This window comes from Pelophylax lessonae, assembly GCF_965119305.1.
Source record: "Pelophylax lessonae genome assembly, chromosome: 1".
NCBI classification, from domain to species: Eukaryota; Metazoa; Chordata; class Amphibia; order Anura; family Ranidae; genus Pelophylax; species Pelophylax lessonae.
Window position 1 is genome coordinate 442,451,159 of NC_138768.1, and position 22,908 is coordinate 442,474,066.

Here is a 22,908-nt window from a genome sequence, read left to right on the forward strand (position 1 = left end):
TTCTTTTAGGATGTTTGTCACATTTAAGTTGCTGCTTTAAAAAACTTATTTGATATTTAGCGCAGTTTTCCCTTTACGATCTCGGTCCGATTGGCTGCATGGGGGGGGGGGGGGGGAGTTGTTAGAGTAGAGCTTTAGACCACAAATATCTCCATAAAGAGGACCTGTCACGGCCCATGGTAACACAAGGGATGTTGTTCATCCCTTGTAAAAACACTCAAGTTTGTACAAAAAAAGGAAAAAAAAATTTAAAGCACCGCCGTCCCACCGTGCTTACGCGTGAATGTGAACGCATAGGTTACTCCTGCACGCATATATAAATGGTGATCGCACCACACATGAGGTATTGTCGCGAACGTCAGAGCAAGAGCAATAATTTTAGCACCAGACCTCCTGTGCCACTCTAAGCTGGTAACCTGTAAAGGTGTTTAAAGCGTCGCCTATGGAGACATTTAAGCAACGTAGTTCGCCGCCATTCCACGGGCAGAGGAAGTTTAAAAGTGTGACATGTTAGGTATCTATTTACCCAACTTAACATCATCTTTGATATTATACAAACAAATTGGGCTAACTTTACTGACTGGTCTTTATTTATTTATTTTTTTTAATTCATGAATGTGTTTTTTTTTCAAAGAGGACCAGGTCCTCTAAACAGCAGCCTGCAAAACCTTGTGGTCAAAGGAAGCATCCGCAGATGCCAACATATCCACTTTATAGAACTTTGTGAAAGTGTGCACCGACGACCAAGTGGCCGCCTTGCAAACCTGCATCACTGACGATTGATGACTGAAGGCCCAGGAGGCACTGAGCGCCCGAGTGTAATGCGCTTTCACAGGGAAAGGACTCCTGATGGAATAGACCTGAAAAAAAGTCTGTCTGATCCATCTGGAAATGTTCGCAGAGGAAGCGGATAACCCTTTTCGAGGTCCATCCGTGAGCACAAAGAGAGAGTCTGACTTCCCGAAAGACTCCGTATCTGCCGGGTACACCCTAATTGCCCGAACCACATTCAAGGCATGCAAGGCCATTTCGTTCGGATGTTTTGGCCTGAACCACCGTCTGATCCATCTGGAAATGGTCGCAGAGGAAGCGGGCAACCCTTTTCGAGGCCCATCCGTGAGCACAAATAGTGAGTCTGATTTTCTAAAAACTCCGTAGCTGCCAGGTACACCCTAATCGCACTGACCACATCCAAGGCATGCAAAGCAATTTCCTTTGGATGTTTTGGCCTGGGACAAAGGGAAGATAGTACAATGTCTTCATTCAAATGAAAATCAGAGACAACCTTTGGAAGAAACAAAGTACAAGGGCGAAGAACCACCTTATCTCTGTGAACTACCAAGTAAGGTGAACGACAGGATAATGCCGCCAATTCCGACACCGTGAGCGCAGAGGTGATAGCCATCAAAAAGGCAACCTTCTAGGACAGCGTAAGCAGGGGAATCTCCCGAAGATTCTCAAAGGCAGGCTTCTGGAGGAGCACCAAATTGAGGTCCCAAGGCGGTAATGGAGACTGCACTGGAGGAGCCAAGTGCTGAACTCCCTGAAGAAAAGTACGCACCAGAGAGTGTGTGGCCAAGGGCCGTTGAAAGAAGACCGCTAAGACCAATACTTGGCCCCTGATAGTACTCAAGGCCAGTTTCTGCTCAACCCCCCGTTGAAGGAAGGTCAAGAACCGAGACCCCAAGAGACTCACATCACGCAATGTACGTCTTCCACGTACGATGGTAGATCTTTATAGAAGTAGACTTCCTAGCTTTTAACAGAGTTGGAATCACTGAGCCAGACAAACCTCTATCCACCAGCACCTGGCGTTCAACAGCCAAGCCGTCAAAGCCAGCGACTGTAAAGCAGGATGGAAGATTGGTCCTTCAGACAGCAGATCCTCCCTGAGAGAAAGCTTCAAAGGAACGTTGGCGACTAGCTGCATCAGATTGGCATACTAAGCCCGGCAAGACCAGTCCAGAGCCACTAAGATGACCTGAATCCCTTCTGCCTCGATCCTGCATAGAAGTCTTGGCAGAAGCTTGAGAGGAGGAAAAGCGAAAAATCAGACGATACTGAACCCCACTGGGCCACCAGCGCATCTGTGGCATTCGCCAGAGGATCCCGTGTCTGTGTAAGATCCTTAGGTACTTAGAGCTTTCATGGTTCCTTTCTTCCGGGTTGCGTTCCACCGCTCGGTCAGGTGGAACGCATATGGGCGTGGTGTAGACTGACAGCGCTCTGACGTCATCATCGGGCGCCACTGAGGGCGCCTATTTCAACTAGCGGTTTGCATGGACACATTGTTCGTGCAACCGCTCTCAGCAGATGCCTAACCTGACGCTGCCGAATCTTCCAGTGACACACCCCATTGCTGGACCGACCGGAGCTTCGCTACCCTATGCTAACCATTGCTTGCTTCTTGGATATTGATAAGTACCCCACAGGGGACCCCTCCTTATCAACACCGCTTGCTACCTATTAACTGCATTGCTGAACTTGGATTACTAGCTCTTGTACATCTTGCACTCTAATAACTATTACCTGCATTGCTGAATTAGATTGCTAGCTCTTGTACATCTCATCTACTAATACCTGTACCTGCACTACTGAATTAGATTGCTAGCTCTTGTACATCCTGTCTACTATTACCTACTGCCTGCTTTGACGCAACTGATTACTAGCTCTTGAGAACTCTAATCACTACCATTTACTATTGTACCGCTGAACCAATACTATAACACCAGTGTATCATATTCACTGCTACTCGCATTAGTACCTGTCACTCCTATAACATCGCTTTCTGAGTGTTTGTACATGTGCATACTGAAACAGGCTGAACCACTATGATGAGTCAAGAGAGTTAAATCAGGTGATTTGACATACCTCTATGAGACTACTGAGTGGAACTCTGCAACTGTAGATCCAATTCATTAAAGAATCAACCAGAGCGTTACAGACTGATCCACAAACCTCTGCACCTTTCTAGTCGGGACGCCAACAGATCCACCTTGGGAATGCCCCACCAGAGACACAACTGATGAAACCCCTCAGGATGAATCTCCCCTTGGTCCAACGCCTGCTGACAGGTAATGCGCCTGTCAGTTTTCCACCCCGGGAATGTGTACAGCGGAGAGGGCTGGAATGAACCGTTCTGCCCACCTTAGAATGCGGGCTACCTCCAGAGCCGCCAGACACTTCTTGTGCCCCCCTTGTGATTGACATAAGCCACTGCCGTGGCATTGTCCAATTGAATGTGCACTGGGACATCCCTGAAGACGTTTCGTCCAAGGTTTCAGGCACAGTCTGATCACTCGGTGTTTCAAGACATTGATCAGTAGTCTGGACTCTTCCAGTGTCCAGATCCCCTGAGCAGAATTTTTGCCAAGGACACCTCCCCAGCCGGACAACCTGGCATTCGTGGTGAGCACTGTCCAATACAAGGGGAGGAAGGATTTGCCCAGCCGAAGCACCGGAGACCGAAGCCACCATATTAGGGACTCTTTTGTTCCCTGGCTCAGCCGGATCTGATTTTTCCAGAGACTGAGAAGTCTTGTCCCATTTGGCCAGAATCTCCCTTTGCAGGGGCCTCATTTGGAACTGTGCAAACGGAACCGCCTCGAAAGTAGACACCATCAGGCCCAGCCCCGCATGCAAGCCCAGGGGGATGACAATCTGCTGGACAGCAGGAGACTAATCGCAGCCTGCAGTCTCTGGAGTGTGTCCAGAGGAAGGAGCACTCTGGCTAAGGCTGAGTCCAGAGTCAGACCCAGATAGTCCAGCTTTGTGGACGGAACCAGAGCAGACTTCTGAAAATTCAGAATCCAGCCAAACTCCTTTAGAGTTCATATAGTGATTTGCAGGTTTTCCACCAGAGCAGTAGGAGACTCCGCTCACGGAAGGAGGTCATCCAAGTAGCCCAGTACCGCAATCCTCTGTTGGCGTAACAATGCTGGCAACAGGGCTCACACTTTTGTAAAGACCTGAGCAGCAGAGGCGAGACCAAAGGGTAACGCCAAAAAAATGATAATGCTCCTCTCCCATGGCAAAGCAGAGGAAACGTTGGTGACCAGCACATATTGGAATGTGAAGGTAAGCATCCTTGATGTCGATAGAGGCAAGAACATCACCCGGATGCAGGGATGCCACCACCGTGCGAATGTACACCATTCTATACTTCACAAAGCAATTCAGTGCCTTGAGGTCCAGGATTGGATGCACCTTGCCTTCCTTCCTGGGAACTGTAAACAGGTTTGGGTAAAAACCCTGCAATCGTTCGGATGTTAGAACCGGGACAATCACCCCTTGAAGTAAGAGGTCTTGTACTGCCCCAAACAGACCCTGTAAGTGGCCCAGGGACAGGCACCAATTGGAAGGAAAGAACCTTGCCAGGGAGTAAGAGCTAAACTCAATCTTGTAGCTGGACTGTATGACTTTGTGGACCCACTTGTCTTGTACCAGGGAAGTCCACGGGTTCGGGAACCAGCGAAGACGTCCCCCCACCCGCAGTATGGGTGAGGGCGCACCTTCATGTTGAAGGAGCCTTGCCAGACCAAGTTCGCTTGGATCCACCAGAGGAGGCTCTGAACGGCTTTGATCCCTTGTCAGTCGCCCCTGAGGGTTGAAAACATTGCTTATGAGCCGAAAAGGATTACTCTCATCTGCAATGAGGGTCCTTGCCCTTAGCCTGCGGAAGAAAGGTACTCTTCCCTGCTGTGAGACCCTAATGACGTTATCGATGGTAGCTCCAAACAGGCTAAAAGGAAGGTCAGTCAAGGCCTTCTTAGAAGTCAAGTCCGCAGACTAGAATTTGAACCAAAAAATATGCAGTAGGACCACTGCTGAAACAGAGCCTAGCGACTAGTGGAGCCTCATCCAGAGGCATCACTGACCACTTGGTCAGAGTTTGCGACACCAATGCAATGGTAAATACCAGACACAGTGCCAAACAAGAAAGGGTGTACATATTGCGGGTTACAGCCTCCACCTTCCTGTCAGCCGGAGACTCTTCAACAAGAATTATGGTTGCTTTGTTTAATCTGGATACCGGAGGGTGCTACAGTCCATGTTTTAACCACAAGGGGACGTTTTGGCCGTTCCCATTCCTTAGGGACAATTCTGTCAAAATTGACGGGGAAAGGAAACAACTTTGCTGCTCTGGATGGCTTGTGAGTGCCAAAGGGAACCGACGCCTCTGTTGCAATTTCAGCTGCGTCCTCCATTTTTAAGGTCTCACGCACAGATACAATCAGTGCATCCACCAGTGCCTTTTCGTGCATGGTTGCAGAAGTAGAGGAATCATCGTCACTATCTGAGAACCACAGACCCAGCAGAGTGTCTCACGTCCAGGGCCGCCGAATCCGATTCAGGATCTGAGGAGACAGATAAGGCAGGGGGTGCTTTTTGCTAGAGAGGAGATCAGGTGGGGAAATTTGCTCCAAAGATTCCATGAGTCAATAGGGGGACGCCACAAGAAAAGGTGTAAAAAAAACAAACAAACAATGCTAAGGGACACCCCCACCGCTGCGGAAGAACCATGCAGTTGCCAGTAACAGAGCACCTAATCGATCCTCAGCAGAGAGGGAGAGGACCCCATCAGACTCACCACCCAGCAGAAACTGGCACCTGCAGCCTCCAGGATAATCTGCACTCCACGTGCGGCAATCAGGAAGTGAAAAGATCCAGGAGTCAGCACCAGGGGATTAGGAGAGCACCCACTGCCAAAATCCCTGCCCACAGAGCTCCACTGTCATGGCCACCGCTATTTTTAATGGCAAACTACCGCATAATGGCCAGACTACACAAACATGGCTGCCGTGCACTGAGCACACAGGCTACAGCAAAATGGCAGGACCACGAGACTCCCAGGGACCCAGGAGGGATCCTTAGGCCTCAGAAAATGGGACAGGCAGGAAGGGGGGCCCCCCACTAGGTACAGCCCCCCCCCCACAGCCGATCGCTCGGTTGCCAGTGGCACACCTCCCTGCCAGCACAGCACCCTGCCACCACTCCAGGCAGTGAACCAGGCCACCCCACAGCACCTGTGTCAGTAAAGGAGGGGGGTGGAGGGTTATATGGCCAACAGGGACCACCAGACCGATGAGGGCAACCCAGGGGTCCTACCATCCCATGGAGGGGCCCACGTCCACCCCAAAACCCTCCAGGGGGAGAGGGGAGACAGTTGCTTTTTAAACGTAGGTGCGAAGTGTCAGAACCGGCTTGGGAAAGAGATGGTTAAAGGTGCCCATGCCAAGCAGGCAACCTCCTGTGTTCAAGTAAACAGCAGGGCTGCTGCTTGGCATGGGACCCAGAAGCCTGTGGGGATAACTGTAATAGTAGAAGTAGTACAGTGATTTCCAGCTTCCATGGGGTTTGGCAAGGTGTGGCATATGCATAGTTATATTGCTTCAAACTGGATCAGTTTTCATTTTTCAACAGATTGGTTACAAAAAAATTCAACAAAAATATGTGTGCTGGGCAGTAGCTTGGTGATCTAGCCACATTTCCACCCAGATTCAAATTGCTTAACACAACCCTTTGCGTTTTACACATCGGAAAGCTAATTAAATAATAATAATACCCAAAATTAGGAAGAGTAAAGTGATAACTATTAGTACCTGTTTTGAGAACATTGCTGGCTTTAATGTTGCCAAGCTTCGCTGCTTGGATAAGATGAATGGCTGTAACAGGTTCATCATTCTTCAAGGACATGCCTTCTACTAAAAGAGAGTCCTCTGTGTAGAAAAAGAAAATGAGTTTATTTTGAATGCAATGATAGGTAGTGAAGCATAGCATAATGCAGTACAAACTAGTATTGAATTCAAACAGATTAAGATGTTGATGATATAATTAGACTAAACAGAAGGAATTAAGGTTTGTCATTTCCAAAATAAAAATGTCATTGTAAGGGTCTACACCAGCCTTTCTAAACCAGGATTTTATGGAACCCTAGGGTTCCTCCAGAGGTTGCTTGGGGTTCTTTGACCAGTTTCTACCTCTCAGATAAGTTCCCACTGACTAACAATGCAAGGAGCATTCTTCCCTTCTTCCTCCCTCCTAAGGGTCCATGCATACTAGGCAGCATAAAAAATGTCAGAGCTGCTAACAGAAAAAGGCAGCAGAAAAAAGTCACTAGGCAGAAAATAATTCTGGCTACATCCATGGGCAGTCCCACGGTGTATGCTCCTTCTCTCTGCTATAACCACACAGTTTTGTTACAAGCAGTGTCAGGAGAATTATAACTCCACAGAGGGGTGGGTGATGTGTCCGTCAATGAACATCAGAGAAATGGATTTTATGGTAATTTAAAAATCCCATTTTCTCTTTCATTCATAGACGGACACAGCTCCTAATATTCATAACTATTGAGACGTCCCAAAGCAGTGTTAAACATGATTGGTGGAAACAACAAAAAAATTCCCAAGGCTAAACAATAGCCAACCAGGCAACAGGAGCTCAACCAAACAACTGGAGCCCACCTGAAAAAAAAAAAAACCTTCAGAGAGGATCAGGTCCTCTTAAACAGCAGCCTGCTAAACCTTGTGGCCAAAAGAGGCATCCGCAGATGCTAACACATCCACTTTATAAAACTTTGTTAAAGTGTGCACCAGATGGTCGCCTTACAAACCTGCGTCACTGACGCCTGATGACGGAAAGCCTAGGAGGCACTAAGCGCCCTAGTAGAGTGCGCCTTGACAGGGAAAGGAGGAACCGGATTCCTGATGGAATAGGCCTGAAAAACCGTCTGCCTGATCCATCTGGAAATGGTCGCAGAGGAAGTGGATAACCCTTTTCGAGGTCCATCCGTGAGCACAAAGAGAGAGTCTGACTTCCTGAAAGACTCCGTATCTGCCGGGTACACCCTAATTGCCCAGACATGCAAGGCCATTTAATTCGGATGTTTTGGCCTGGGACACAGGGAAGGCAACAAAATGTCTTCATTCAAATGAAAATCAGAGACAACCTTTGGAAAAACGACGGACAGGGGCGAAGAACCACCTTATCCCTGTGAATCATTAGGTAAGGTGAATGACAGGATAACCCTGGCAGTTCCGACACCCTGCGTGCAGAGGTGATAGCCACTAAAAAGGCCACCTTCTGGGACAGCGTAAGCAGGGGAATCTCCCGATTATTTTCAAAGGGAGGCTTCTGTAGAGCTGAAAGCATCTACTTAGGATCCCAAGGTGGCAACGGAGCCCGCACTGGAGGAACCAAATGTTGACCACCCTGAAGAAAGGTACGCACCAGGGAATGTGTGGTTAAAGGACATTGGAAGACCGCCAAAGCCGACACCTGGCCCTTGATGGTACTCAAGAGCAATTTCTGTTCAACCCCCGAAGCCACCATATCAGGGACTCTTCGTGCCCCGACTCAGTCAGATCTGATTGTCCAGAGACTGCGGAGCTTTGTCCCATTCGATCAGAATTTTCCTTTGCAGGCATCTTGTATAGAACTGTGCAAACAGAACCGCCTCGAAGGTAGACACCATCAGGCCCAGTACCCGCTTGCAAGTCCGGTGGGATGATCATTTATTGGACAGCAGGGGGTGAATTGCAGCCTACACCTTCTGGAGTTTGTCCAGAGGAAGCAGCACTCTGGCTAAGGCCGATTAGAGACAGGCCCAAATAGTCCAGCTTTGTTGGCGGAACCAGAGCCGACTTCTGAAAATTCAGAATCCAGCCGAACTCCCGCACAGTTCGTATTCTGATCTCCAGGTTCTCCACCAGAGCAGTAGGAGACTCCGCTCGCAGAAAGAGATTGTCCAAGTAGCCCAGTACCGCAATCCCCCATTGGCGTAGCAAAGCTAGCACCGGGGCTAACACTTTTGTGAAGAACCAAGGAGCAGATGTGAGACCAAAAGACAACGCCACAAACTGATAATGCTCCTCTTCCACAGCAAAGCGGAGAAAACGCTGGTGAGAGGCACATATTGGAATGTAAAGGTAGGCATCCTTGATACTGATAGAGGCGAGAAAATCCCAGATGCAGGGATGCCACCACCATTCGAATTAACTCTTGAGGTCCAGGATTGGATGCCCTTTAACTTCCTTCATGGGAACTGTAAACAGGTTTGAGAAAAACCCTAAAAATGTTCCGAGGTTGGAACCGAGAAAATCCCCCTTGAAGGAACAGGTCTTGTACTGCTCCAAACAGGCCCTGTAAGTGGCCTGGGGACAGGCGCAAGTTGAAAGTAAAAAAACCTTGCCAGGGGAAAAGAGTGAAATTCGATCTTGTAGCTGGACAGTATGACTTTGTGGACCCACTTGTTTTGCACTCAGGAAGTCCACGGGTCCGGAAAGCAGCGAAAATGTGCCTTCCACCCGCGGTACGGGTGAGGGCACACCTTCATGCAGAAGGAGCCTTATTCCCGGGTCTGGAGAAGCACAATCTTGGCTTGCTACACCAGGTTCATTTGGATCCTCCAGAAGAGGCCCTGAAAGACTTCGAGCCTATGTCAGTCGACCCTGAGGGACGAAAGAAAAACGTATGAGCTGAGAAGGTAGGCCCACGTCTATGAGGAGGTTCCCTGCCCCTGGTAGCCTGCGGAAGAAAAGTACTCTTCCCCCCCTAATGATCCAGGGTAGCTCCAAACAGGCGATCCCCTTGAAAAGGAATATCTGTCAAGGCCTTTTTTGAAGTCTGATCCGCAGACTAGCACTTGAGCCAAAACAACACGCCAAAATGGGATTTTTGACTTACCGTAAAATCCATTTCTCTGATGTTCATTGACAGACACAGCTCTTCATCTTCATGACCATAGGGTTATACTGCCCCCTGCAGGAGTAGGACACTAGGCAGAGAAAAAAAGCTTGAGCACGCCTATGGGGCAGTCCCTTGGGGTATACTCCTACTTCCTGTTATAGGTATTCCGTTTTGTAACAAGCAGTGTCAGTAGAAAAAACCCAACTCCAAAGAGGGGCGGGGGCTGTGTCCTTGAACATCAGAAAAGTGGATTTTACGGTAAGTCAAAAATCCCATTTCCTCTTTTGTTTATTGACAGACACAGCTCAAAAGCAGTGTCAAACATGAGGGGTGGCAACAGCAGAAAGTACACTTCCCCAAGGCTAAACATAGCCAACCAGGTAACTTAGAGCTCAACTATTAACAACTGGAGCTCACCTGAAAAAAACACCCTCAAAAGAGGACAAGTCCTCTAAATAGCAGCATGCAAACCTTTGCGGCATCGCAGATGCCAACACATCCACTTTATAAAACTTTGTGATTGTATGTGCAGACGACCAGGTGACCGCCTTGCAAACCTGCACCACTGACGCCTGATGAGGGAAGGTCCAGGAAGCACTAAGCGCCCGAGTAGAGTGCGCCCTGACAGGGAAAGGAGGAACCTGACCCTTAATTGAATAAGCCTAAACTACAGTCTGTCTGATCCATCTGGAAATGGTCGTAGCAGAAGCAGCCAGCCCAGTCTGACTTCCGAAACTACTCCGTAGCTGCCAGGTACACCCTTAATTGCCCAAACCACATTCAGGGAATGCAAAGCAACTTCCTTAGAATGCTTAGGCTTGGAACACAGGGAGGGCAACACAATGTCTTCATTCAAATAAGAATCGGAGACTACCTTTGGAAGCAACTATGGACATGGCCGAAGAACCACCTCATCCCTGTGAACCTATAGGTAAGGTGAATGACAAGACAGCCCTGCCAGCTCAGACACCCTGCGCGCAAAAGTAACAGCCACCAAAAAAGCCACCTTCTGAGACAGCGTAAGCAGGGGACTCTGCAATAATTTTAAAGGGAGATTTCTGGAGAACTGACAACACCAAATTGGAGGTCCCATGGCGGCAATGGAGACCCCACCAGGGGGGTAATCAAGTGTTTCACTCCCTGGAGAAATGTACGCACCAAGGAGTGTGTGGCCAAGGGACGTTAAAAGAAAATCGCCAAGGCCGAGACCAGGCCCTTGATGGTACTCAACGCCAGACACTGCTCAACCCCTTGCTGAAGGAAAGCCAATATCCGAGTCACCGAAAAGGAGTGAGGGTAAACCCGTAGAGATTTACACCATAAAATGTACATCTTCCACGTACGATGGTAAATCTTCCTGGAAGTGGATTTCCTAGCTTTTAAAAGCGTAGGAATCACTGATTCAGACAACCCTCTATTCTTCAGCACCTGGCTTTCAACAGCCAAGCCGTCAAAGCCAGTGACTGTAAATCAGGATGGAAGATCGGTCCTTGGGACAGCAGATCTTCCCTGAGAGGAAGTCTCAAAGGAGCCTCGGCGACCAACCATACCAGATCGGCATACCAAGACCGGCAAAGCCAACCTGGAGCTACTAGGATAGGATGACCAGAATCCTTTCCGCCTTGATCCTGCACAGGAGTCTCAGGAGAAGCTTGAGGAGGAAAGGCGTATATCAGACGATACTGACTCCAGGGAGCCACTAAGGCGTCTGTGGCGTTGGCTAGAGCCAAGACCGTGCCACATGCCTCTGTACTTTTGTGTTGGGCGAGAGGCCAACAGATCCATCTCGGGAGTCCCCCACCTGAGACACAACTGATGGAACACCTCCGGATGAAGTGACCACTCTCCTTAGTCTAACGCCTGTCGACTGAGATAGTCCGCCTGCCAATTTTCCACTCCTGGAATGTGCACAGCAGAGAGGGCTGGAGCAAACCATTCTGCCCACATTAGAATGCTGGCTACTTCCAGAGCCGCCAGAACACTTCTTGTGCCCCCTTGGTGACTGACATAGGCCACGGCCCTGGCATTGTCTGATTGGATCAGTACCAAACACCCCTGGAGAAGACTTGTCCAATAATCCAAACAAAGTCTGATCGCTTGGAGCTCCAGTACATTGATCAGTAGCCTGGACTCTTCCAGAGTCCAGACCTCCTGAGCACACTCTGTGCCGAGGATGCCTCCCCAGGCACCTCCAGTGGAGCTATGTCATGGCAGACATAGCGCAGAGCTGTGGTCTGCTCCGCTAGCTCGCCAGACTGGGGGGACCCTAAGGATCTAGATTATCCAGTGCGTCGCCCAGTCCGTCGCTTGATTGTAGATTCACACAGGAAAAAAATAATAAAAGAAAAAGATTCCAATTAAAAAGAAAAAATTGGAAGGACCAGAGATCCCTGCAAGGAATTAGGTCCTTACTCCTGAGTAGGCAGAAAAAAATGAATACCTATAGCAGAAAGTGGGAGTATACCCCCAGAGACTCCCCATAGACGTGCTCAAGCTTTTTTCTATGCCTAGTGTGCTACTCCTGAAGGGGGTAGTATAACCCTAGGGTCATAAAGATGATGAGCTGTGTCCGTCAATGAACGAAAGAGAAAACAGAGAGGCGAGCCTTTAGGGGAGCCGCATCCAAAGAGGCATCACAATAAACTGCAGCCCCTGGACCAGCTGGTCCACCAGCTCGGCAAAGGCAGAGAAGGAGCTGTTCCGCCTCTAGGTCACGGTGTGGGAGCTTAGCCCACTCAGTCAGTTTTCGACACTAGGGCAATGGGGAATACCAGCCAGAGTGTACATAGTGCGGGCCACAGCCTCCGCCTTCCGGTCAGCCGGATCCTGAAATGCCGTGGACTCTTCAACTGGAATCATTGTTGCCTTGTTTAATCTGAAAACTGGAGGGTTCACCACCAGTGGCACAGTCCACTTCTTAAGAAGGGACTCCTCATAGGGGTAACACCTAGTAAAGCACTTAGGGACCCCACGGGGACGCTTTGGCCGTCCCCACTCTTTAGCGACAATTCTGTCAAAATAGGCAGGGAAAGGAAACACCTTTGCCGCTTTGGATGGCTTGTGAGTGCCAAAGGGCACCAGCGCCTCCATCACAGCTTCAGTTGCGTCCTCCATCTTGGGTCTCACGCACAGATACAATCAGTGCACCAAACATCCCCACTATCCGGATTCCAGGCACGTGGTTGCAGACCCAGCAGGGTGACCGTGGCGGCCAAATCAGATTCAGGATCTGATGAGACAGATGAGGCAGGGGAAGGCGGGGGGTGCTTTTTGCTAGCCCATCGCCCGAAAGCCACCTCCACCAGGGACAAAAGGGACTCCAGGACCCAGTCAGTGCATTGATGGATGGTTGGGACCCGGAGGGCTCCGCAGCCCCAGAGAGGGGATCGTGTGGGGAAATGTGCCCCAAAGACCCCATGAGTCACCCAGGGGACCCCACAAAAAGTGTAAAACAGTGCTAAGGGACAACCCCCACTGTGCTGACAGCACAAAGCGATCCTAAGCAGAGAGGGAGAGGACCCCACCAGACTCACCACCCACAGAAACAGGCACCTGCAGCCACCAGGAGAATCTGCACTACATGTGTGTCGATCAGGAAGTAAAATGATCCAGGAGTCAGCACCGCCGAAATCGCCATTCACAGGGCTCCACTGTCATGGCCGCCGTGTATAGAAACACACAGGCTACCACAAAATGGCGGCACCACGAGTCTTACAGGGACCCTGGAGGGAGACCAGGCCTCAAGGACAGACAGAGGACAAGGACAGATTCAGGCAATGAACATCAGAGAAAAACATTTTATGGTAAGACAAAAATCCAGTTTTCTTTCATTCATTGACAGACACAGCTCCATATCTTCTTTGGAATGTCCCAAAGCAGTGTCAACATGAGGGGTGATACAAACACAGCAATAAATATACTTCCCAAAGGCTAAATGTAGCCAACTAGGTAAAACAAGAGCTTAACCAAGAACAACTGGAGCTCACCTGACAAAAAAATTACACCCTCAAAGAGAACTAATCCTCTCCAACAGTGGCCTGCAAACCCTTGCAGCCAAAAGGAGGCATCCGTAGATGCCAACACATCCATCTTATAAAATTTTGTGAAAATGTGTGCGGACGACCAGGTGGCCGCCTTGCAAACCTGCACCACTGACGCCTGATGACAGAAGTCCCAAGAGGCAATAAGCGCCCATGTAGAATGTGCCATTACAGGGAAAGGAGGATCCTGACCCTTAATGGAATAGGCCTGCACCACAGTTTGCCTAATCCATCTGGAAATGGTCGCAGCAGACGCGGCCAGCCCCTTACAGGGTTCTCCCACAAGGACAAATAGGGAATCCGATTTTTGGAACGACTCAGTCGTCACCAGGTACACCCTGATTGCCCGAACCACATCAAAAGAATGTAAGGCAATCTCTTTAGGGTGCTTAGGCTTAGGACACAAGGAAGGGAACACAATGCCTTTATTTAAATGGAAACCAGAGATTACTTTAGGAAGGAACGTCTGGCGCCAGAGCCAAAGCACCACTTTATCTCCCTGAATCACCAAGTAAGGTGAACGACAAGACAAGCTGCCAGCTCCAACACCCTACAGGCAGCAGAAAAAGCCACCAAGAAAGCTACCTTCTGGGACAATGCAAGCAGAGGAATCTTGCAAATATTTTCCAACAGCGGTTACTGAAGAACCGACAGCACCAAGTTGAGATCCCACGAGGGCAATGGAGATGGCACTGGGGGAGCCAAGTGGCCAACCTCCTGAACAAGGTTGTGAACCACAGAAAGCGTAGCCAAAGAACGATGAAAGAAAACATCCAAAACCCACCCATGGCCCTCGATGGTACCCGAGGTCAGTTGCTGCTCCACACCTTGTTGGAGGAAATCTAAACTCAGTCACCGAAAAGGAGCAGGGGTGAACCCCAAGCGATTCATATCTGCAAAGTGCGCTCTTCAAACGCGATGGTAAAAAAAAGTAGATTTACTTGCTTAAAGCAGCGTGGGAATCACCGATTCAGACAACCCTCTAGCCTTCAGCACCTGGCTTCCGACAGCCAAGCCGTTAAAGCCAGTGACTGTAAAGCAAGATGGAAGATTGGCCCGTGAGCCAACAGATTTCCTCTAAGAGGAAGTCTCCAAGGAGCATCGGCGACCAACCATATCAGATCTGCGTACCAAGACCGGTGAGGCCAGTCTGGAGCTACTAGGATGGCCGTAATCCCTTCTGCCTCGAGCCTATGCAGGAGTCTTGGCAGAAGTTCTAGAAGAGGAAAGAAGTATATCAGACGATACTGGTCCCAAAGGAGCCACCAGTGCGTCTGTGGTGTTGGCTAGAGGATCCCGAGATTGTGCCACAAACCCAATCATCTTTCTGTTTAGACGAGAGGCCAACAGGACCACCTTGGGAGTTCCCTACCGGAGACACAACTGATGAAACACATTCGGAGGAAATGTTCAGTATAATCGATCGAGTCCAGACCCCCTGAGAACAATCCATGCCAAAAAAATGCCACCCCACTCAGACAGGGTGGCATCCGTGGTGACCACCGTCCAATACAGGGGAAGGAAGATTTACCCTGTTGAAGTGCCGGAAAGCGCAGCCACCAAAGCAGGGACCCTCTAGTACCCCGGCTCAACAGGATCAGATTGTCTAGAGACTGTGGATTCCTGCTCCACATGGAAAAAATCTCTCTTTGCAGAGGTCTCGTGTGGACAGATTTTTGAAACTCGTCCCATGGGAGGAACACACTGGCTGAGGCCGAGTCAAGAACAGACCCAGATAGTCCAAACATCTGTACCCACACAAAGCGGTTCAGAGCTTGAGGTCCAAGAATGGACGTACTTCGCTTTCATTTCTGGGACCTGCAAACATGAAACAAATGTTCAGATTCTGAGACTGGAAAAATAACCCCTTGTAGTAGCAAGTCTTGCACTGCCCCGAAGAGACCCCGCAGGCGGTCTGGTTTTCTGAGTACTTTGGATTCTTATATTAGCCTATATTCACAGATCTATATTATAAATAGCTCCTGACAAGTGGACCATGAGCCACAAAACGCGTAGAGCCTTTGAATAGAAGATATACCTTTTGGAGACTGACATTGTTTATGATATATAATATTTATGATACATGTATTTATTACTATGAAAAGTATTTTTATGAATCTATTTACTGTATGTCTTGTTCTCCTTTTGTATATGTCCATATTTATCATCTCTATCTGTAATTTAGATTATTGTGCCAATCATGTTATATCCAATAAATTATATTTTTATCTTGTGAATTCATATTCTTTTGATATTTAATATGGTGACTGACCTCACCCAAAGGTTTCTTCACGACCACTGTTTCTTTCTCTTTGTATATTTATCAGGGATGGAGGCCAGCCACTGCGTATACCTCAGATCATACTCTCTCTCTTTTGTCTGAATTATCCTCAATGTCAGAGCACCCGAAGTGCGTGGACGCAGACCCAGAAGAGTCACTATATGCTAAGCTCACCCTGAGAACATAACAAGCAGGGGAGGTCGCCGACCACAGTCCCGCAAGGAGACGCCAGCTAAAGGTCCACAAAAGGACCACCTATTAGACCTAAGGGTCACCCTCCATAGAGGACATAGCCCCTTAGAGAGGGGACAGGGGGCCCGACGTGACGTAGACGTGCAGGCAGAGTACCCTCACCCACACAATAATAGCTGCTTAACTTCGCTAAAAAATGCGTCACCCCCTGGTTCAAAAGGGGCGCCAGGCAGACCATATGGCCACCCTTCTGAAGGGAGGGAAGGCAGACGTCCGCCCCCAGCTCTATCAACCCGGTAAGCAGCCCGAACAGCCTGGTCAACAGCTCAGACAGCTGGGCCAGCAGCTCAGACAGCAAAGCCGCAGTCTAAATTTGGGGCCCGATCCGGCCGTGTGAGTCGCAAATCTGCCAGCAGCTCTGTTAGCTTAATCAGCAGGTCGGGCAGCTTGGTTAGGAGCTCGGACAGCTTGGTCAGTCACTCGGACAGCTTAGTCAGTCGCTTGGACAGTCAGTTCTGTCAGCCACGAGTAGGCCGCAAGGCCACGGCCTCAATTTTTGGTCTGAGCCGGGCGAGTGAGGCGCGCATCCGTTGGCAGTACTGTCTGTTATCAGTAGCTCAGGCAGTTTGGTCAGGCACACCGACAGCTTGGTTAGGCACACCGACAGCTTGGTCAGGCACACCGACAGCTTGGTCAGGCACACCGACAGCTTGGTCAGGCACACCGACAGCTTGGTCAGGCACACCGACAGCTTGGTCAGGCACTCCGACAGCTTGGTCAGGCACTCCGACAGCTTGGTCAGGCACTCCGACAGCTTGGTCAGGCACTCCGACAGTCACGAGTAGGCCACAAAGCAGTGGCCTCAATTTTTTGCCTGATCCGTGAGGCGTGCTGCCGTGATTCGTCGGCAGTATCATCCGCTATATCATCAGCTCAGACAGCTTGGTCGGGCACTCTGACAGCTTGGTCGGGCACTCTGACAGCTTGGTCGGGCACTCTGACAGCTTGGTCGGGCACTCCGACAGCCACGAGTAGGCCGCAAAGCGGTGGCCTCAATCTTTAGCCTGATCAGGCCATGTGAGGCGTGCATCCGTCAAGAGTATTGTCCGCTATATCACCAGCTCGGACAGCTTGGTCAGGCATTCGGACAGCCGCGAGTAGGCCACAAAGCCGCTGTCTACTTTTCCACCCGAACCGGCCACGTGAGGCACAGACCCGCGGATGTGAAACATCAGCTCCCCCTCCAGCCCAATAACCACCGCAGGGAGCCCAAAGGACATCCCTGCCCCAGTAACTAACCCTCAGGGGGCCGTGAACCCACTCAAAGACCCCTGTGTGCGATCCGGACAGCCCCGTCAGCAACAACCACATCACCCCCCCTACTGGAGCAAGTGGCAAAGCCAGATTCTACCTCATCCAGGGAGGTGGGTAGTGGGGGTAGGTTGGGGCCAAAAGACCTCCGTGACTGTTAAAGGGGCTGGGGGAATGGAAGGGAACCCAGGGGTCCGACCATCCCAGGGAGGGCCTACGTCCACCCCAAGGGACCACAAAGGGAGAGGGGGGGGGGCACTACTTACCACACCATGGAACCGGGTGGGCACTACTCTGGGCAGAACACCTCCCCATCTTGTAATGGGGGGTGCTGCAGGCCAGAGGTACGCTGTGACTCAGGTCATGACTAGGGCTATGCATCCTCGTGAGGTGTTTAACTCGTCGGCCAGTCTGTCCCTGTCTAGTGGGACAATGTCGCGGCCGACCTAGTCTGGAACTGACGGCCTGCCCGCGCTTGTTGGCCAGACTGTGAAGACCGTAAAAATCTAGGCTATCCAGTCCGTCGCCCAGTCCGGCAGTGGATTGTAGTTCCCACAGGAGCCAAATTGATTGTAGTTCTCACAGGAACAGAAAATAATAAAATAAGAAAAAAAAAATCAGTTTTAAAAAGGACAAAATGCCACGACCAGAGATCCCAGCAAGGAACTAGGTCCTTACTCCTGACTAGGCAGAAAAAAAAAATTGAGGCGCTAGAGCAGGAAGTGGGAGTATTCCCCCTGGGACTGCCCTAAGGACATAGTCAAACTCTTAACTCTTTTCTGCCTAGTGTCCTACTCTTAGGAAGAGCAGCATAACCCACGGGTCAAAGAAGATATGGAGCTGTGTCTGTCAATGAACGAAAGAGAAATCCAAATTTTTTAAAACGTCAGGTGTATTTTTATTTATTCTTTTTTTTTTAGGTAGTAGGTAGAGCTCTTTGCTCCTTATGTACACACAATTAAAGAACCTACCTTTCATCTGATGGATTAATCAAAAGTTTCCATCAGAGAAAACAGGCTGATACTTCTGTGGCCTCACTGAATAGGCCATAAAAATCTGGGAATCCTTTTGCCATGTCCTAACCATTAGACAGAGAAGCCTCAGTGCTCCTCTTTTGATTTAGTCATGTTGTTACTGGGCCCTGACTTTCCCAGACTACAAGTCCTGCCCAATTGGTATTCCACTGCTCAGTAAAAATGTACAGTTAGGCTGAGTTCACACTGATACGATGTTAGACATCGCATGTGATTCACACTGAACTGGTGTGCAGATCACATGCAATGTCTGTGTGATGGGAATTCAGCCATACAGATTGTATGGCTGAATTCGCACCAAAATGGTGCAGGACCCTTTTTCTGCCCTGCACTGGAATCGGATGGCATGGGTGTTCACACCTTTGCTATCCGATTCCTGCACCATTTGGCAGTTCACACTGCGATCTGCAAACCGATCTGGGAGCATCTTTAATTTTGCATTGACACCCCCTGCGGTTTGCAGATGTCAGTGTGAACCGCCGGGAGGTGACATGTGATGCGGGACCCTGCACTGGATCTGCATCGCATATATGTGAACCGGCACTAAAGGAGACTCAATGAACTCAGCAGAATGGCAGTTGGCAGGTGTTAACAATTACATCAAGGAAAGCCAGGCCCCAGCAACAAAGTGACACCTAATCAGAGATGGGCACAGTAGAGGCTTTCTGGCTAATTGAGTAATATGCAATACGTGGCATTTATTCTTAGACGGAACTTTTCACTTTCTAAACTGGAATTTTTACAAGTTTAAAAAAGGTACAAGATGCGCTAAAATAGTTACTATAGAAGTGGATGTACCGTCATGAAGCTTCTTTGCTTCTCTTTGCAGGGAAATTCCTGAAGCATATGCTTCTATGCAGCCATGGCTTCCACACATACATTCTGGTCCATCAAATGACACCATGATGTGACCCAGCTCACCAGCACAGTATGAACTTCCATGTACAAGTTCATTATGATGAATCACTCCTCCTCCAATACCTGAAACAATCATAAAACATGGTACAATAGTAAAAAAAAAAAAAAAAACTGAAAATAAATGAACTGTCAGAATAGATAGTAGCGGACATGTCAAAGAGTACAGCAGAACTAGACTGCATTATACTTTGCAAGAAGGATTTAAAGTATTTCACAAGAGAAAAAATGAATATGCATAGTCTAAGCAAAAGCCTTCCTCAAAGCCTTCCATAAAAAGTCAGGGACATGACAAACTTAAAAGTGTAAGTCCAGGGAAAAACTAACTAAAGCTAAACCTGCTCTCTGCCACATTCTAAACCTAATCTATCTAACCAAGTAAAGCAAGAATCACTGTACTTACCTATTCTGCAGCCGATCTGGTCCGGTCTCCAGTGGCAGAAACTGTGTGCAGGAGAGGACCGACAATGGCTGTTAAATGGCTGGGAAGTGACTTCATCCATAGAGTTACTATGGGGCTTCCGTTGTTGGCTGCCTCTCCTGCACCTGCCTCCGCACTGAAGCCACCGCTGACAGCTGATGCTGGGACCGGACCAGATCGCTTGCAAAATAGGTAAGTATAGGAATTTTGATTTACAGGGTTAGATAGATTAGGTTTAGAATGTGTCAGAGTGTAGGTTTAGTGTTAGTAAGGTTTTGCCTGAACTTCTACTTTAACCACTTGCGAAACGACGCGGGCCACTAGCGGGGGCGCGCGCATGCGCCGATTGGCCAGAGGGGGAGCCAATCAGTAGGTGGTCCGGCAGTAGCGATTGCCACCAGGCACCCGCGATCACTCGTGGAGACAGTAATGAACACAGAGATCCCTGTGTTCCTCTTATTTAGGAACACAGGTCTCTGTGTTCATTCACTGAATACAACGACCACACAGTTAGAAAGCACCCCCTAGGGAAACATTTAACCCTTTGTTTGCCCCTGGTGTTAACCCCATTCCCTGCCAGTGTCATTGGTACAGTAACAGTGCATATTTTTAGCACTGATTACTGTTGTAATGTCACTGGTTCCCCCAAAAGTGTCAAAAATGTCAGTTAGGTGTCCGATCTGTCCGCCACAATGTCACAGTCTCACTAAAAATCGCTGATCGCCACCAATACTAGTAAAAAAAAAAAAATTATATATATATATATATATATATATATATATATATATATATATATATATATATATATATATATATATCTATATATCTTTCCCCTAGTTTGTAGACCTGATAACTTTTGCGCAAACCAATCAATATACACTTATTGGGATTTTGTTTACCAAAAATATGTAGCAGAATACATATTGGCCTACAATTATGAAACAATTTGATTTTTAATTTATATTTATTTATTTTTTTTTTTTTATTGGGAATGTTATATAGCAGATAGTGAAAAATATATACATTTTTTTTTCCTTTTTCCAGAGTTGTCGCTGTTTTTTTGTTTATAGCGCAAAAAATAAAAAATCGCGAAGGTGATCAAATACCACCAAAAGAAAGCTCTATTTGTGGGGAAAAAAAGGACATCAATTTTATTTGGGTACAAAATCGCACGACACCGCAATTGTCAGTTAAAGTAACGCAGTGCCATATTGCAAAAAATTGCCTGGTCATTAAGGGGGTGAAACCTTCCGATCCAGAAGTGGTTAAATATAGCATTTCTGAAAATGTAATCAAGTGTTGACCTCAGCAACTGTAGCTGCATTCTACAATATTTCAATAACAGACACTTTCACCCCCTTCCTGCCCAGGGCAATTTTCAGTGCTGTCGTACTTTGAATGACAATTGCGTGGTCATGCAACACTGTACTATAACATTTTTTTCTCACAAATAGAGCTTTCTTTTGGTGGTATTTAATCATCCGGGTTTTTTTATTCTTTGCTAAACAAACAAAAAAAGTTTATTTTATAAAATTTTGCAAATAAGTAATTTTTCTTCTTTGCGGATGGACACTGCACTGATGGGCACTTATGAGGCTGCATGATCATCAGGGCACTGAGAAGTGCCCTATTAATGTAAACTATGTACTTTCAGCCCTGCCAATCACTGACACTTCTTTCCTCACACAGAGGCAGCGTGTGAGGAAAGGAATACCGATAACCAACAAGTCTGTTTACGTGTGACCAGCTGTGATTGGGCACAGCTGATCACATGGTAAAGGGCTGCTGTGATTCGTCCTCTACCCCAATCGGTGATCAGCTGTATATAAAGAAAAAAGCGGTCACAGAGGGCGCGGTTCTGGGAGGACATCTATGGACACCCTCCCATAACTGAAGAACTGCACTGTAGCCGTTTTTTGGTTAAACGCAGGCGGGAAGGGGTTTGAGGCCTGTTCACACCAGAGCAGTGACTAGCGTTTTTCAGCACTGAAAGAATGCCAGCGACAGCTAGGGCACAAAGAAAACAATTGTCACTTTGTCCATTTCATATAAAGAGAATAAAAATAATAATAATAATAATATTAAAAAAATAAAGAAGCAGCTGTGTGATGTGATAAAACACTTCCCCTGCCGCACATCACTGCAACCCAAAACACGTTACTGCACGCACACTAAACAGTTTCAATTTACCGGTAACTTTGAGGAGCTCTGAAAGCTTGTGGTTTGGCACATTTTTAATATTGCAATAGATACATTCCCATGGCCAAAGAAAACTTATTTCTATATAGATAACCTCAGGTTAAATTAACTAAGTTTAGAGCATTTGGAAAAACTGGATTTTTGTAAGAACTTACTGTAAAATTCTTTTCTCTGAAGTTCATCGACAGACGCAGCTCCATCTAGTCAGAGACTATAGGGTAATGCTCCTCCTATCAGGAATAGGCACTAGGCAGGAAAAAAGCTTAACCACACTTATGGGGACTATCCCTTCAGGCATAACCCCATACACCCTATCATGGAACAGTATAGTTGCAAGCAGTGTTTAGAATAGAAGAAACCCCATTCACTCAGAAGTAGAGGGGTGGGTGCTGCATCTGTTGATGAACTTCAGAGAAAAGGATTTTAAGGTTCTTACAAAATCCAGTTTTCTCTATATTTCATGGACAGACGCAGCTCCATCTAGTCAGAGACTATAGGGATGTCCCAAAGCAGTATATTCACGACGGGTGGGAAGACAACGCAAACGGAAATGTAACTCCCCAAAGGCTAAACTGGAGCTCACCTTGAAAACACAATACACCCTCAAAGAAAAAAAAAAAAAAAAAGTTCTTTAAACAGCAGCCTGCTTGTAAAATCTTGTGGCCAAAGGAAGCATCCGAAGATGCCAACACATATACTTTGTAGAATTTTGTAAACCTATGCACAGACGACCAAGTTGCCCCCTTGCAAACTTGCAGCACCGAGGCCTGATGGCGAAAAGCCCAAGAGGCACTCAGCGCTCTCATAGAATGCGCCTTCACTGAGAAA

At 48.1% G+C, this 22,908-nt stretch overlaps 1 protein-coding gene across 2 annotated transcripts in view; it reads right to left on the bottom strand.

The window, feature by feature from the left end:
* Nucleotides 1-22,908, bottom strand: part of GNE (glucosamine (UDP-N-acetyl)-2-epimerase/N-acetylmannosamine kinase) — a 120,231-nt gene that overhangs the window by 5,100 nt on the left and 92,223 nt on the right. For both annotated transcript variants that reach the window (XM_082243071.1, XM_082243072.1), the window contains exons 10-11: nt 19,344-19,526; nt 6,603-6,719 (exon numbers count right to left, since the gene is read on the bottom strand). In XM_082243071.1, coding sequence (XP_082099197.1) covers nt 6,603-6,719; nt 19,344-19,526 — 300 coding nt within the window. The remainder of the gene's footprint in view (nt 1-6,602; nt 6,720-19,343; nt 19,527-22,908) is intronic.